Consider the following 17,953-nt stretch of genomic DNA (forward strand, 5'->3'; position numbering starts at 1 on the left):
GGGGAGGGCGGGGTGAGGGATGAGGGGGAGGCTGGTTGACCTTCTCCTTTCCCTTCTCCTTCCCCTTACCAGGCTGCTGATGAGTAGGGATCCTCTGAGGGGGGAGCTCTTGCTGTGGCTGGGAAGGTTTTTTGGGGCCTGCCTTGTTGCCCTTCCGTTTTCGTTTGACTTCCGTCCAGCCTTCCCTTTCGGGAGGGGATGTCGCTGACTGGAGCGGAGCTGCCTGAACGGGGGTCTTCTGAGATTCTGTACCCGTGAACCGAGAACATGAGCGCGCCTGGTGCCCGAAGCCATGGCATCTCAGACATTGGTTGGGGCGACCAGTGACCAGAATGCGCTGCGTCACCACACCTGTCTCTGTCTCTATCTCGAACTCCGAAGCGATGCTCTGTGGGTCAAGGACTGCCACTTTGACACGTGGCACCCCTTGGGCTGCCGCCGCATCAACGTAAGTGTCCTGCATAGGCCAACCAAAGTGCGCTCCCAGGTCCTTGATGATCGGGCGAAGCTCGGTTGCAAGACCTGGGAAGATAAGGGTGACTGGGTGTCGAGGAATGCGAAAGCGGGAATCGAAGTCCGCTACACTGAATCCCGTGTACCAAGGAACCATGAGGATGATCTTCCCACCCACATAAGTAGGGGATCGCCTGACTATGTCGCTCGCAGCCTGTGCTGAGGAGAGCTTAAGCCAGAAAATGCCACGTCCCATGAGTGCAACCTCCTCAATGTGACTGTCCTCGAGGTAGAGGGTGGACTGCAACCAGTCCCTGATGTCTGCTCGTGAAGGCGATTAGCCAATGACCCTCCCATAAATTGAAGTCTGGGAGAAGTCCGTGGCGGCCTGCTTCACCAAGGAGATCTGGTGCTCTGTCAATGTAACGCGATAGGCTGGTGGAGGGGGGGGGTCCGTCTGGGCCACCGGTTCCGGGCACGTAGCCGCCATATCGCTTGACTAACTGCGAACTCCCGAGGCGGGTGAAGGGAAAAGAAGAGGGAGGGAAGAGGTAAGGTACTAAGGGTGGAGGAAGGTGGGCGGGGACTAAGGGGGTGGCGGGGGCAAGGGAGGTGAGGTGGGTCGAGGCGGGAAGGTGAGGTGAGGTGAGGTGAGGTGAGGTGAGCTGAGTGGTGTGAGGCGAGGTGAGAAGAGGTGAGTGTTGTGGAGCGGGGTGCGGGGGGGGAGCGGTGAACGGAGCGGGCGGAGTGGAGCGGAGGGAAGGGGCGAGGTGAGCGGAGCGGAGGGGGAGACGGGTGGGCGGAGTGGAGCGGGTGGGTCGAGGTGGGTGGGCGGAGTGGGGCGGGTTGGTCGAGTCGGGTGGGCGGAGTGGAGCGGGGGGGTGGGGGCGGGTGGGCGGAGTGGAGCGGGGAGGTGAGCGGAGCGGATGGGGAGGCGGGTGGGCGGAGTGGAGCTGGGGGGTAGCGATGGCGGGAGGCGAGTCTGAGAGAGGGGGAGAGAGGCGGAGAGGGGGAGCGTAGCGGAGAGGGGGATGGCTGTCTGCGCGGCAGCAGCCAACGGAGGGAGAGAGAGGGCCGCGCAGATAGCGAGGGGGGGGTAGACGGGGAGCGAAGGGGGAGGGAGCTCGCAGGAGCGTTCTAAAATTCCAAGTTACTGTTAAACAATTAGAGTTATGGTTTTGTAATATAATAAAATAATATTTAAAAAAAGTCATATTTGGGAGGCCACTGAGACATCAGCAACCATGTGCATCATTTGTAATTAAAAAAAACCCCTGCAAACCCATGATCATCTTTCATGAGAAATTTGTCTTTCAGTGTATACTGGTTGGATGATACCCCTTGCTGAATATTTCTCATGGTCTCTCCGAAATCTAGATCCTGTAAATAAAACTCTTTCATGGCCTCCAAGCCCCGATAATATGCTATGGTCACATTGTTCACTTTAGGCCTTCTAGATAAAGCATCAGCAACCCTGTTTTGAGCTCTTGGGGTATAAACAATCTGAAAATGAAATATGGACAGAAAATTTGCCCACTTCATCTGCTTTTTGGAGATCTTGGTTTGAGCCAATAAATACTTGAGATTCTGGTGGTCGGTCTTGACTGTAAAGTCAGCTCCAAGAAGATAATGCTTTCAAATATTCAAAGCATGAATAACTGCTAGCATCTCTTTCTCATTAACACCCAAAAGCATCTCGGCATCACACAGCCTCCTACTTTCATAAGCTATAACCCGACCTTCTTGATGGAGGGCAGCTCCCACACACTCTCATGCATCGCAGTCCACATCAAACGGTTGTCTGTAAATCTGGAACAATGAGTATAGGCTCAGCCGTTAGCTTTTCTTTGAGAGCATTAAGGGCTGTCCTCTGTCTTTCTCCCCATCTGTAATAGGAACAAAGCCCAAGAAATCTGTGTACTTCATGTACCGAGGTGATTCCTAATCCCTTCCTTGGAAATCATATGATTGAAAGTGGCTGGTGCATTGGTAAGCCCAAAAGGCACCACCAAAAACCCATAAAGTCCAAAAGTGGTCCGAAAAGTTGTCTTATGGACATCTTGTGGGTGGATCTGTAACTGATGATATCCACTTTTTAAAACAATACGGCTGAAAATCGTGGCTCCTTTTAGTCTGTCCAAAATATCATCTATGCGAGGGATTGGAAACCTGTTCTTGACTGTCATTTTATTAAGAGCTTTATAATCCATACACATATGATAAGAGCCATGCTTCTTTTGAACTAGGAGCATTGGTGAACAAAAGGGTGAGGAACTGGCCTGATAAGTCTTTTGGAGAGCAAATTCTGTACCTGTGCCATAATTTCTTCAGTCTGGGTTGTGCTGAGAGGATAAGGTGGTCGATTTGGGAAGGAGTTCTATAACATGATCTTCAGGTCGTTCTGGAAGAAGCTCTCCTGGTAGAGAATCGGAGAAACAATCTTTGAAAGATTCTAGAAACTGAAAAATTTCTTTTTCCAAAGGACTTATTCCCACTTGAGGTTCACCCTCTTTCTCTTTAACAAAGACCATATACACAGAAATTTCAGACTTTATTGATTTAGCAATGGAATTATTTGATACAAGTGGAATGGTCTCGCCTTTTCCCTTGGCCAAAATCTTGAGTTGCTTATTCCGATGCACAAAACTGAGGGTTCTAGCCTTAGAATCAAGAACTACCTCCTTTCTATGGAACCACGGCATGCCCAAAATAGCATCATAATGCTTGAGTGGTGAAACATAAAACCCTTCCTGGTCTACATAGTCCTGTACATGAATACTGAGCTTTCCAATCAAAGGTGTGATTTTGACTGGATCCCCTTCAAAAACATGCTCTGCATCCAACGATAATCCCAAATTTTCCGTCTTAATTCCTAGCCTCAAAGCTAGGTCTTCTGAAATGAAATTATCGGTAGCTCCTGGATTAAAAAGAATTAAGGCATTCTGATCTCTTGCTTCACCCCACACGAGGCAAAGTTCTCGATTTCTTGGTTCTATGGTTTTGCCCAACATATCTAGGACTCCTTTGGACTCGCAGGCCTTTCGGGGCACGGGGCCTTCTTTTCCACAATGGAAACACTTACCCTCCTTTCGGAAGGTTTCAATCTGTTCAGGAGTAAACTTTGACTTCCCTTTGAAGGGCTTGAATGGGCCCCTCCGCTTCTGAGGCTGAAATCTCTTTGAACCTTGGGTTGGTGCCACAACCCTCTTGCTAGTACCCACACCCTTCCCTTTTTGTGCCATAGTGTGAAGGAGGTCTTCCTTTACCAGTTCAACCACGGAAGTTGAATGCATCAAATCTCGGAGCTTCGTCTTCTTTGAATTAATGCTTACTTGAGTTCGTATGTTGGGAAGCAATCCCGCTTGATACTTCCGAAGCTTCGTCTTTTTGAAATTTCTTTGAAGGGTGTGATATGAAGATAAGCTGTCCAAAACTTTTGATTATATGTCTCGATGGTGTCAGAGGCTTCCATGCACACACTTTCCCAAGCTGTATGAACATCATCAAAGAAATTCTTGGGCAAAAGCTGCTCATAAAACTGCTTCTTAAAGTCTTTCCGCGTCTTTGGAGCCTCTTCTCCAACTAGAAGAGCTCCCCACCAAGCACTGGCACTGTTTGTCAGGTGAAGACTTACAAAATTTAATTAGGACTTCTCGCGATAGTGCCCCGTTTTGAAGGCTATATCAAACTGACGAATGAACTGCAAAGCATTTTGAGTGGCTCCATACTTTCCATTAAAAGTACTGAACTTGACCGACCTACCACCTTCCTTGAAGTCTTTGCTATGTGGATCTCCTTCTTCTGTGCTTATGATGACGAGAGCGTCCTTGGGATACAAAAGAAGATGAGGAAGAGGAAGAAGAAGAAGAACTAGAAGAAGATGGGCTTGAATTGAGGAATCTCCTTCCATGCTTTCGGCTTCGTCTCCCGTGAGGCTTTGAGCTCCTCTCTCTTTTTCTTGAAGTATGATGCTCCTTGTGCGATGTAGGACTCCGGGAACACTTCCTTGAAGTATGTGAATGCTTAGAGGGGTCTTTTGATGGAGGGGTGAGAGAATGCTCTTGATCTCCTTGCTAGGTCATCATCTTCTCAAAGAGATGCTGAAATCGAGGCTTTCGCTTCAGAGACAGAAGCTCCTTGATCTTTGCTTTCACAAATCCTTCACTAAGGTTGTCTTTAGATCCCTAAGAATGCTTCTTACTGGATCGTCTAGAAGCTGAACTGGGCCTTTTGGTAGCTGAACTCTCGTGCTCTGAAACCATGATGTGGGAGATGGAGAATTGGACTTGCCGAATCAACTTAACTGGGCCTAAAGCAATCAACTGCAAAGCCCCTACTCCTTTCAACAAGGTAAATGCTTACGGGGGAAGACGGGAGCCGACCCGATGCGCGACGAAGTTTGGGTGGGTGTGGCTCTTGGTTGTATGGTTCAATCACTAGTCCGAGGTTCAGCCAAAATATAAAAAATTATAGGCACTGTATGCATGTTTGTGCAAACCCCACGTCTGCGGATGATGCTTCGTCCTTTTTGCAAATCGTTTGCTTGGTCCATCCGCCTTCGTGCCTGCGGATGATGGTGTTCCGTCCGCCTACGCTTGCACCGTCCGCTGTGTCTATTGCCTTCGAATGTTCCGTCCATTGGGTTTTCGATATGCGCCTGCGCCTGCAAACCGGTGCAATTTTTGAGGTCTCCCGATATGCGCCTGTTGAACGTCTTGAGGTCTGTGGACCGTTGCTACCAAGGAAAGTAGCGAACCCACGCTCTAATACCACTGTAACTCCACGTTGGAAAATTTCGTACACTTTTCGTGATACGTGCAGGAGGTATGGAAGTCGAATTGCCAATTCGATAGAATGCTGGGAGAGAAGGGTAAGGAGCCAGACACAACACTAGGGCCCAGAAATAAGGTCTGGACCCCCCCGAAGATCTTATTGCAACAGAATAATGTTTGTACAACTGGCTCTTGAAAGAACATAGAACTGAGTACAATTTTGAATGAATATCGGAGGCCTAGGGTCCTTCTTTTATAGTCTTGGCCTAGCAGAGAGCTAGGGCTTGCTTTCTAAAAGCTAATTTTACAGAGAGCCAAGATTTCAATCTTTTTTCTTTTAAATCTGGTGCTTTGGAGCTTTTAGGCGCCTTTTAATCTTGTGGGCCCTCCTTTTAATGAGGCGCCCCCTTGTCTTTACTTTTTGAGTCTTGTGGGACCTGCTTTTTACACTTTTCTCCCCACTCTTGGGTCCTTTTTGCACTTTGTTAGGTCCTACAGATGGCACAAACACATTCCGACACTTTAACCCATTAGAGGTTAGCAAAATGCATGCATTCCTGGTTCTTGGACTATTTCTAGTCCCTTGTGGGTGTCCCCACAGTTCTCTTTTTACCAATGCAGGGCAAACGTAAAACAATAAAACTCATTCCTGGTTGACCAACTCTACCATTCTTTGACCGGAGTCAATTCTAATAAAGATTACTCTTTATTTTCTTAGGAGAAGTCCCAAATGGCGACACTTGGTGTCCCAATCACGCCACTTCATGATGATCAGCTTAATCTTTTATTGGAAGATTGGCTTTGCCATTGCACCTTGGGTAATAAGTCGTGCAACCCGGTGCATCACAATGAACTGCTTGGCCAAAGATTCAAATACTTCGTGCATGAAGCGACAGGCTTGGTCACTGACAAATTCAATTGGGCACCCAAATCTGCATATGATATTTTCAAACGGAAACTTTGCTGTGCTTCAGGCTGAGTTGTCTCTCATTGCCTTGGCTTCAACCCACTTGGAGGCATAATCTGTAGCCGCTAAGACGCAGCTGTTTTCTGTATATTGAGCAGTCTTCAATGGACCCATGAAATCAAATTCCCATCGCTTGAAAGCTTCCCAAGGTTGGCTTGGTTGAAGGGTCATGTTGGTCGAAAGCCCACCTATTGCCACGGTCATGTTACCGTTCTTGGCCTGAGTATGGGTTCCCCGAGTTCTTCAACATGGAGACTTTTTGTGGATGACTACTCAAAATCCTCCATCCACTACCTGAAGATTGCTTCCTGATTGAAGACTTCAGATCATCTTGGACTGCTCCCCATAATTATTTCACTCTTGGTGTCGGTGTAGTAATCAAAACCCGTTCCTCTTAGAGCACGATTGGTACTTCGTCTAGATTGGCTGGACCCTTGCTGGGGGTGCAGCTACAACACTCAGATTTGCTCGCTCATCCATGCATGGTTCAGAATTCATTGCAGCCTCTCAATCTCCTAAGTCTTGCCACCCTCTGCGGCACAGGTATTCCTCTCTGGGGAAGGGGAACGGTGACAAGGCGAAAACACAAAAGAAACTCAGTCTGGAGGACTTCAACAAACGCAGCAACCGGAGCGGTTTGACAGTGGACAGCACCGCGGCCCAGAAGAAAGGGGCCCACCCAAAACCAATGCCGCTCACCACATCCTTGACCTCTATGGTTACCACCACTATTTCACCACCATCATCCGCCTCATCATCTACGCCACCTCTCTCCTCCCCCTCTCCTGCATCATCATCATAGGTCTCCTCTCAAGTAGCCTCACCACTGGCCCCACTAGCCACAGCTCCACAGTACTTTCCCCTCGTATCACCTCCACCTCTCAGTCAGCCCCCCTTCATCACCTCGTCCGGCTTCGCTACTTCTACATATCACTCCCCCGCCCAGATCATGCTGCCCCCACCCTCAGTACAACCTTAGCAGCCCACCTTCATTCCTTGGACCAGGACATCTTAGGCCACTGCCAGATGCTTGGGACTCCCTATTGGCTGAGATACACAGCATCCGGGCCCGTCAAGCAGAGCTGACACATTACACCCAGGAGCAGGTCCGATACACCTAGGAGCAGGCCCGCATTATACAGGAGCAGGGCACCCTTATCCAGGGACTCAGACACGACATCACACAGCTTCGAGAGGAGCTCGGGACCCTCAGAGCAGCACCTGGAGGGACCCCAGTTACAGAGATGGAGGCATAGATAGCCACGATACAGTCGGCTATAGTAGAGACGACTAGATGGGTGGACGTGGCGAAACGGGAGTCTGCAAAGGCAACCGTTTCAGCTGCCATACAAGAGCAGCAGCAGAGGGCTTCGAAGGCCCTCAACATCTGAGTACGAGGGATCACGCGAGACAACACCAGCACCACTACGACGCCCATGGAGGAGGCGATCACCTTTGTGACCACCACCATGGGAGTCCCCGACCATGGCATAGAGGGAGCATGGCGTGTTGGGAGAGATCCCAACCGAGAGCAGCCCCTAGTCATTCGCTTCAGAGATTCACATGCTCGACTAGCGACACTTCGATGCCAAGCCTCACTACGAGAGCATCCCACGCTGTCCATGCACGAGGATTTGACACCACTACAGATTGAGGAGCGACGAGTTCTTCTGCAACAGTGGGATGTTGCCCGCAAGGAGGAAAAATGGGTTGTGGTTTGAGATGGTAGGTTGTTGACCAGCACCTGTCGGGCTCCCACCCGTACCTCCTAGGGGGACGGGGCCTATGAGACTCAGGTTTCTGAGATCCTAGACTGCACCATTTGGAACTGTAATGGTACCTTATGGTTAGACCTAGGGAACTTCTCGGAGTCTTATATAGGACGAGACATAGTCTTTTACACGGAGACATACCAGAGCCCAGAGCGTCCACTACCGATTGTCAGTGGCTACACATGGGAGTCAGCCTTCAGGGATGAGACGAGGGATACAGGAGGAGTCCGAGGATCAGGCGGGGTCGCAGTATTATACAGGTCTTCCCTCGTTGGAGCCATCTCCATTGCGACGAAGGACACACTCCCGATTCATGTGGATCCGGATCCGACGCATCCATATGCACCCTTACATCAGGATATCCTAGACCTTTCAGCCCGTGGGGAAGTTCTCGTCGTGGGGGACTTCAACGCCAGGACGAGCACGTGCCAGGCACCACTCTTGGACTTCCGAGACGACTCTATCATGCTACCGGACATGGACCTAGACGGAGCAGGTATGACCAAGACCTCATCGGACCGACACGGGCCTGTTACACCATATGGACACGCGCTCCTTGATCTGGGCAGGATGCATGATCTCATCATCTACAACGGGCTCGACCTATGGCCCTCCTCAGGTGGTTTTACTTGCTTCCCACACGGGGGGGGGGGGGGGCACTAGTGTAGTAGATTACATCATGGGATCCCCTACCTTCACTTCATGTATCACCGACTTCACCGTAGCACCACTCCTCCAGGAGCTGATCACACATACCTATACTTCACTATCGCCACCCCACGCTTAGCCACACCACATAGGAAGCATGACACCTACCACGATATACACTTTGATCACAGCCTCTCATCGGCCTACTCTGGACGCCTAAATAGACTCCTAACCTACATCGATCACATACCACTCATAGAGGACCGTGCTGCCCTGATTAGTCGCACACTCCATGAGTCTGCCCTCCAAATCTTTCCCCACACCACACGGTCCACTAGACCACCACCTCTTGGTTCTGTACCCTACAACAATTGGTATGATGCGAAGTGCAAGGCTTATCGCCAACAGCTCCGATTTGAAACCAGATGTCACCTCCCGAACACACCAGACACGGTACGCAAGTACCGACGTCTCGTACGACAGAAGATGCAGGCATTTCTTCATCGAAATGAGGAGGAGCTATTCCACATCTTGTATAGCAGCAACTCTAAGGATTTTTGGCGGAGATTCCTTGAGCATAGGTCCCCATCACCCCTCACCGGCACGAGAGTTTGGCACACGTATGCACACCATCTTTATGATGTCCCACACCAGCCCACTCCAGATCTCATACACACACCTCGCCCCCACCACTTGCACGTTGTTCACCAAAGGGGGAGTCAAGGACGTGACATTGAAACTGCACAATGGCCGAGCGAAGGATCACGAGGGGCTATGCACTGAGTTTATCGCATATGGGATCGACACGTTAGTCCCGATCCTAGAAAAGCTATTCAATGACGCTGTTTGCCTTGGCTTCCCCCGCACCTGGGCACTCAACACCATCACCCCCATCCACAAGGCAGGGGATCCCATGGACCCGAGTAACTACAGGACTATCACGATTGGACATGTGATATCCAAGATCTATGCAGCTGTATTGGATGCCTCGGTCAACCTGTTCGCAGAGATGAGAGGACTCAGAGTAGAGGGTGAGGTCGGTTTCAGGCGAGACCATGGGACTATGGATCACATACTCACACTCAGGAGTGTCATTGAGGAGGCCAGATCACGGAAGGAGAGGGTATATTGTTGCTTTGTGGATTTCCGCAAAGCCTTTGACACAGTACCTCGAGCTCGTCTCATCACACGCCTACAGACACTGGGATTTGATCAAGAGATCATCTGGGCAGTCATGGCACTGTATGAGAGTCTTAGGCCGAGTTCGGACAGGCGCAGGTTGGACAGATGAGATCCTGAGTACCATAGGGATCAAACAGGGTTGTCCCTTATCACCGACCCTGTTTGGCCTCTACATTGATGAGCTTGAGACTTTCATGGGGGCGTTCGGAGGGACTGGTTGCTCACTTGCCGGGATCATCATCAGGATTCTTCTTTATGCAGATGATGTGGCACTCTTGTCGTCCACACCCGAGAGGCTCCAGCAACACTTGGATGCACTGCAGGCTTTTTGTTTATCCCATGATTTGGAGGTCAACCTTGGCAAGACCAAGGTCATGATCTTTAACACCTCTCGAGCAAACATGCAACAGAAGCAGGTTATTTTACTTTAGGTGGGTCACCAATCGAGATCGTATCCTCATACACTTACTTGGGGGTCATCTTCTCCGGCCCGATCTTCACGATGAGACCAGCGATGCAGGCCAGACTGAGCAGAGGATACGCCTCACTGGCTCAGCTAGAGAGACAATGCTTTCACTCCCACTTCCAGGACCCTCGGACCAAAGCTCTTCTCTTCGACTCCTTGGTCCGACCAGACGGTATGTATGGCAGCCTTTCTTGGAGGCCTGACATGTTAGAGATAGAGTGGACACGGGTGGAGTGCCTGCAGATCCTCATGCTGTCACGGATGATCCGGGGGAAACCGTCTGTACTAAATCACATCATTCAGGCCGAGTTTGGTGCTTCTCCACTCCAGCTAGATGCAGCCTTTTAGACCATCACATATCTACATCGGGTTAGACCATATGGGGACTGCATATCAGAGAGACAGAGGTTGCCATGGTTGGCTCTCGATTCCTCCATGAGGTTGGCAGCAGAGGGAGACGAGCGATGCTGGTATGCACGGACTTATAGATGGTTTGTGAGACTAGGGTTCCACATCGATAGGATACCTCCTTTTCAGTACAGTTTAGATGTCCCTCCGGTACTCCCACCCACCATCCCGATTGGGCCACACACCAACCAGGTCATTCGAGAGGATCTCCTATAGCTACACACCTTTAGGACCTGGTTGGAGCCGAGGGAGCTCCCAGTGAAGCTGAGTTTCTATAGAGATTACTATTGTCGTATTTCAGAGGAGGGATTCATCACACCACAGGGGTACACTGAGCTTCATATGCCTCACTCACTACGGATCTCCATCGGGGACAGTTTCGGGTATCATCACACCGCCTCCGCATAGAGAGCGGCAGAGCAGAGGGGATTCCTAGGGAGCATCGCTTATGCATATTGTGCGACTGTCAGGAGGTTTGGAGGAGCATTTTATTTTCAGGTGCCCAGTGTACTACGAGATCCGAGGTCGCTACCACTGCCTCTTTAGAGACGGCTCCAGGCTCCTTTCCAGATTCCTCGCCTACCCAGATCAGAGATGCCTCGCGGCCTTGATTCACGAGGGGGTCTGACACAGAGTACTTACTCAGGCGACGAGGCTTGGCCACATCATCAGACACCTCTCAGAGCAGGATCACAGAGTTCTTCCCATCGAGTGACATTGATCGTCCAGTATCTAGCTGCAGATGTGACAGAGACCACGACCCGACGACCGCAGCACGACACATGAGACATCGAGAGGGGACACAGATCACTCTGGGGGACCTCCTGTCATTGTTTAGACCCGGGATACGTCCCATGGGAGTCACGGTGGCTCTGGTCTTGTGTCGAGCCTTGTGCATGTGACCGAGATGCATGGCACACCTTGATGGTTGCCAGCGTCCCATCACCGGCTATGCACCAGCCAGGGCGACATGACATACGGAGGATTCCGCTCCAGTCCTTTTCTTTTCTTTTCTTTTCTTTTCATTGTTACATCTAGATGTATTTGATTATGTATGATCAGACTTAGGGTTCAGCACGGGTGATGATGCTCGTTTCAGTAGCTCCACCCTAACTGTGATTTGTATCAGGTTTTCTTTTAGTCTCATAGACCCATCGGTCTTCCGAAGACTCTAATAAAATTTCTTTCTTTCTTCTTTCTCTCCTGGCCGCATACCCTTGTCTTCACTCTGCCCGTGTATCCGACATCTTCATGATACGAATGGTTACCTAGGAGCACTCCTCGGTCTAGACACCAGTCTTCAAACAAGTCCCCAAGATTCTGAAATCAATGGCAGATAATCGGAGATATTTCTGAAATACCGTGCTTGACCAAGTTACATTTGTAGCTTGTCATTGGTCAGCATGAACTGTTGCTTGGGAGTTTTGTCTATGCTCTCGAAACTAAGCCTTCTGTACTCAATCCACTCAATTTCCCCACTCAAAACCTTTCAACACGTTTGTCCCCAATGGTATCGCCAAATGTTGAGGCTTGGTTCCACTCATCCCTCAGGTTACCGGGTGCCCAATGTTTGGTGACCGGTGTGTAGACAGTGCCTGGATGAAGATGCCCTCTCTTGCAGTCCATAGGTAGTTTGTCACGAATGTTCCTACTCGGTGCTTGGTTGCAGAACATCGTCGTGAACTAGCAGTTCTGTGTTGTGTGGGTGAATACCGTATGGAGACAGGTGGAATGGTAACCAGAACAAGTATGCAAGAGAACCACCGGATTGCAAAAGATCTTGTATTAATCAGAAGGCCTCGGTCAGTACAAACAGCTGATGGCTGCACAAACATTCAGGCTTTGGACCACTGACTCTCAAGAGGACTCAAGACACACTTGGACTTGCCACTCATACAAGACGCTTGCGAGCCAAAAAGCCCGTTTCTCTAATACATCATTTCTCTTATAGACTGGTTCCCGTTCTACTAGGTGGTTCTAGCAACTGACCTGCTAAATCCTAACCGGGAAACCTCCCTGGACCGCTAAATCTGATTGGACCACAGTGTTGGTGACCTGCTGCCTGTCCTTGCTGCCCAGAGATCTGCCACTTGGCACTTGCTGCTCGATGGGTCAACAGGGTGCCTGGTCACTTGGCGCTTGGGTCTGGTTCTTTGTTGACCAGGGGTTGACAATCTGCTCATGCGGCATTGTACAGGCAATGACATGACAGCATGTGCAGGCTGTTGATGTGGCAGTAGGTGTAGTCTGTTGACGTGGCAGATTGCTGACATGGCATAAATGCCACATGGACATGTTGGCCTGCCGTGTGACAGGTCAGTCATGTCAACGTCCTGGTTGGCTGGCTGTTCAGTGGTGCTTTCCAGGAGTTATACTTGTGGTGGAGATTGTTTTTCACCCTGCTTGAGCTCTGTGTATACAGATCTACATCATTCACTTTTCAGAGTGAGCTGTGTATACAGATCTACTTCATTCACTTTTCAGAGTTGCGTCCTTCTAGTTGTGTAAGGAATTCAAATAATACAACATGAGATATGTCCTCAATAGATAAAGAGAATGTAACCTTTGAGGGTCACAGTTTGGAAATAATACAACATTAGATATGTCTTGAATAGATTAGAGAATTAAACCTTTGAGGGTCACAGTTTGGAAGTGTTGGGCAACTCCAATGGGTTCAATGGAAGTTACATATGGTCTCCGAGTGTGTTATGTCTTATTAGACTGATGAGTGTTTAATTCTGTTTCATTGGTACCCATTCTTTGCTCTGAAAACCTCTGATGCTGCTACGATCAACTATATGACAGCATTGAGGGACTGCATGGTATAGCCATGGACTTGACGTCCTTTTTCCTTGTCTCATACATTTTCTGTCTTATTCACTTTGGAGGCCTTAAAGTTCTAAAGTTTAAATATGCATTTGCTGGTCTCAAGAAAAGGACTAAGCCAGATTTGTTACGTGCATGAGAAGTATGTATAATATTGATATCTGCGCATATTGACTCTAGGAGGACATGAAAGGGCCAATCAAGGGAATAACTCGCATATTTGTGGCAAGGATTCCATTGCAGGTTTCACAGGCAGATTTTCGAAGGTAATGTGTTTACAGCTCTAGCCAGAAACATTGTGGCCTCTGTGCATGTTTTTTTCTTTACTGCTTGACCAGCTGATATGAGGCTGTTTGCTCATGCCTTCTTACTTTGAGACTCTTTTTGTTCTGTAGTCTCAGTGGATCTTGCCCCTCTTTGCTTATCAGTCTAGTAGTCTGTATTTCTGTGTTTATAACGTCTTTGTAAAATTTATTATTATTATTATTTTTTGTAGTTACTTTGAGGAGTTTGGAACGATAACAGATATTTATATGCCAAAGGTATTATTTCACCCAAGTTAATGTTTAACCACAATATTCTCATGGAATCGAAACATTGTAAAGCTGTTTTTAATTCTCGTCCATTCTTTCACCTTTTTATTGTATATCTCATCTCTGAGTCTCTTCCCAAGTTGCCAATGGGAAGAGGGATTATAAAATATTTATTTGATCATAATTAATATTGTTCAAGGCTGAGATCTCTCTAAATTGCAGCTAATTCTTAGAGCAGGCGGATACAAACTTTGAATTGGACCCCATCTCTTCTCAGGCACCAGAGGACCATACAGACGCTAACAGGACACACCTTAGCATTTTCTACTATTGTGGAAGTTTGTAACGATTGATAAGCTACATGGTATAGCTTGTAGGTCTTGTACTGCTCAAAATAAAATCCCTAGATACATGTTATGAGGAGTCTGTGAAAAACTGACAGTGTAGTTTTTTTTTGTGGGGAATCGGTTTCATCCCTGTCCACTTGTTTAAACGTGCAAGTCAGGTCTTGGCGAGCTCTTGCTTGCATGACATTGTGGACAAAGCAGAGTTCCCAAGTAGAGCTAAAGACTCCAGATTATGTGTAACAAAGTTATGAAGGGGAAATTTGGCCTGGAATCCTTTCATTAGGGAAGAGTTGAAATAAGCAAATAGCATTTCAACATTGAAAAAGTGTCATGGATCCCATTTGTGTAAATGTTGTCACCCACGGAATGAATGACAAGGGTTAACTCCCTACTTTGGTTTGCAAGTCTTAGCTCGTGATTATTCTGTACCAAAAAGGAAGTTGTTTCGAGTCAGCTAGTGTTTATGGCTAGGGTCATTAAGGTAAGCCTCTGACCTCAAATTCAAAACTTTCAAACTTTAATTTGAGGCTTTTTCTTGTCTAATTCAGTGGGTGGATTCAAGACAATGTTCTTCGATTAGTGCAAAGTCTATACATACAAAGCCTCAGAGCCAAGTAGAAATTAGCAATACCAATTCTGGGCCTCTCAAATAACAGGCCTCTCATCTGCCAGAGATTGTTAATCAATAAAATATCAGTAACGGTGTGATATTTCATTGGCACATGTAAGGTCAATGTGTCAAACTCTCGAAAGCTTGAAGATTTTATTGGAAGAACTGGGTCATTACAGGATCAAGGATCAAATTCACATCGGGGCATAGGATTCATCACTTTCGAAAGTCCAGGTCTGTGTGTATTTGTAGCAGATTCATTTTGCGCTTCTGTTCTATTACCTTGTGCAATTGGCTGTTTTCAAGTCTGCTGATTGATGTGAACGAAGCAATTTGCCCCTGTCATGTATGTAGATTCTGTGGAGAAGGTCATGGCAAAGTCTCATGAATTAGGTGGAGCAACAGTGGCAGTTGATCGGGCGACCCCAAAAGTAACTATTACGTACCTAGTTTTCAAAATCTCACTGATATTGACGTTCCGTCAGCAGTATTATGTTTGTTTGTGTTCAATGCACTAATGGTTCTTCGATAAGCATGTGCAATGTGTTCTGAGATTGTACTCTCGTCTTTTGCTGATTTTGATGTAAAGAGTTGACTTTATGTGTGCTTGTTTGGTCGTATGTCCTAGGAAGGATCTCGGAAGGAACATGTAAAGGAATTCATGAAGCAATTTGAGACAGGATTCAGAAAGAATTTTGAGCCAGTATATGCTGGAGCCTATGGAGCCTACAGTCCCTACATTGTTGCAGCAGCAAATGCTGCACGCTTTGGAGCATTTGGCTTCCCTCCCTATGGGCTTGACTCTTATGGGCCCCATTTTCCCAATGACTCAGGAACATTGGGTTCAGGTTTTGGAGGTTTTTCTGGTCCCAAAGGTCCAAGTCGACTGGGGGCAAACACAAAGAAGATATTTGTGGGCAGGCTTCCATCTGAAATCACGGCCAGTGATTTGCAACGCTATTTTAGCAGCTTTGGTCAGATCTCAGATGTCTACCTGCCCAAGGTTTGAAGATTCTTGAAAATGGTGAGGTGTTGTAAAAGCATTGTGGATTCGTACTTATGGATGCATTCCCTTTCCTTTTTAGGATGCAATGAGGTCAGGGCACAAAGGGTTTGGTTTTGTTACGTTTGCCCATGAAGGTATAGCCGAACGGGTTGCCATACGATCACATGAGTTGCTTGGACATAAGGTGATACTATTGATTCTTTATGTCTTTCAAATCTGGAATGGAATGAGAGCTGATTTTACAAGGTTCTTAGCATTCTTAATTCCTGTTAAGACACTAACAAGACAAGTCTTGTTCTACAGATTGCTGTAGAGGCTGCAACACCTTTGCATGAGGCGGGAGGGTCAAAGTCAGACGGGGGACCCATGAAAAGTGTTCCAAATGCACCAAATGCGATGATGTTTCAAGGGAGTAGTTATGGGCGCAATTTTGATCACAATACTTGGGTACATCATTTGATGTTTTCATTGTAGCTTGAAATCAACCTTATTTCCTTTCACCATGCATCATATTAATGTTAATTTTATTATGTGTGGTATGCATAGATAATGTTTGATGTTTTAATTGCAACTTGAGATCAACCTTATTTGCTTTCAAAATACATGCTATTAAAGGTTAATGTCATCTATGCATGGTATGCACCTCCATATCACAGTAGAACGTTATGTTTAGGGAACCAAATCAGTTTACTAGGGGAACCACAATACCACAACACCAAGAAGATCAGCGTTTCGAGAAATGTTTCATGAGACACGTTTCACAGGTTTCGAATAGAAACGATTCATAATTTTGATAGGAGTTTCACCCAGAAACACACAAAGATTATCCGCGAGAGAGAGTAGATAGGGGGAGAAGGAAGATGGGGAATTATGATGGTGTCGGGTCCATGGGATGAGTGTGCAAAGTGGACTGAAAATGGCAGTGTGGAATTGCAATGGTACCCTTTGGTCCCATCCCAGGGGGTTTCTTGGAGACATACACTGATAGAGACATGATCTTCTATACCGAGACACATGAGATCCTAGAGAGAGGGCTGCCTACAGTGATGGGATATACCTAGGAGTCAGCCCATAAGAGGGAGATGAGGAGAGACAGTGGGATACGGGCGCACGCCATAACTAGATATGAGTTCAGCTACTGGAGGTATGACCGATCTTCATTGCGGTGTGCTACCTTCTCCCAGATACATCATCCTATGTACATAAGGTCACTACAGAGGACACAGCCCATATGAGATGATATATGATGACATCACGGAGTTCTCTAGGCAAGGAGATGTCCTCCTCGGTGGCTTTAATGCACACACAGGGATAGACAGGTGGGCTTGCTAGACTTTTAATCTAACTACCTCATACTACAGGAACGAGATCTAGCATAGCTTGGGATAGTACGACACTTAGCAAATGCACCACATGTGACAGGGCATGGGCGACATCTGCTTGAGTTGGGAGCTGTCCATGACTTGATTACATATAATGGCCTCTAGAGATGGCCGTAATCTGGCGGACTCACTTGCTTCCCACATGGTGGAGGGACTGTTACAATGGATTATTTGATGGGTCCCTTGGCCTTCAACTTTATTGTACCCCCCTCCCCCTCGCTCAGTGCTGAGCAATCATACTCGGCTTTTAGCATCTCGGCTACCATGCCAGCCACAAGGAGAGCCTCTCCTACACGTACCCATGTCAAGGTCCACTTTGTGCTCTTACGTGAGCCACTTAGTTCGTGAGCTCTCGGATCTACTTGGAGATGATGCAGACCTCATCCGTGCTTCGAACACCCTTGTCTTAGTGGTATAGGACGCTATCGATAGATCCTTTCCCACGACTTGATCTGCAACACATGCCCCTGTTGGGACGATGCTTGAGAATCCTTGGTATGATGATGAGTGCAGAGAGATGAGATCTCATCTTACATGTGAGCGAGCCTTGGGCCGTCTGACGACACACGAGGGCCTGCGGA

General features: G+C 47.8%; 1 protein-coding gene across 2 annotated transcripts in view; it reads left to right on the forward strand.

The window, feature by feature from the left end:
• The window catches only part of LOC147887264 (uncharacterized), a 113,335-nt gene that overhangs the window by 70,515 nt on the left and 24,867 nt on the right, over positions 1 to 17,953 (forward strand). For both annotated transcript variants that reach the window (XM_087394196.1, XM_087394195.1), the window contains exons 7-13: positions 13,675 to 13,760; positions 13,991 to 14,036; positions 15,164 to 15,218; positions 15,339 to 15,415; positions 15,613 to 15,987; positions 16,070 to 16,174; positions 16,294 to 16,437. In XM_087394196.1, the coding sequence (XP_087250322.1) occupies positions 13,675 to 13,760; positions 13,991 to 14,036; positions 15,164 to 15,218; positions 15,339 to 15,415; positions 15,613 to 15,987; positions 16,070 to 16,174; positions 16,294 to 16,437 (888 nt within the window). The remainder of the gene's footprint in view (positions 1 to 13,674; positions 13,761 to 13,990; positions 14,037 to 15,163; positions 15,219 to 15,338; positions 15,416 to 15,612; positions 15,988 to 16,069; positions 16,175 to 16,293; positions 16,438 to 17,953) is intronic.

This window comes from Dipteris shenzhenensis, chromosome 23, assembly GCF_047967505.1.
Source record: "Dipteris shenzhenensis isolate YYH24624 ecotype China chromosome 23, Dip_SZ_1.0, whole genome shotgun sequence".
NCBI lineage: Eukaryota > Viridiplantae > Streptophyta > Polypodiopsida > Gleicheniales > Dipteridaceae > Dipteris > Dipteris shenzhenensis.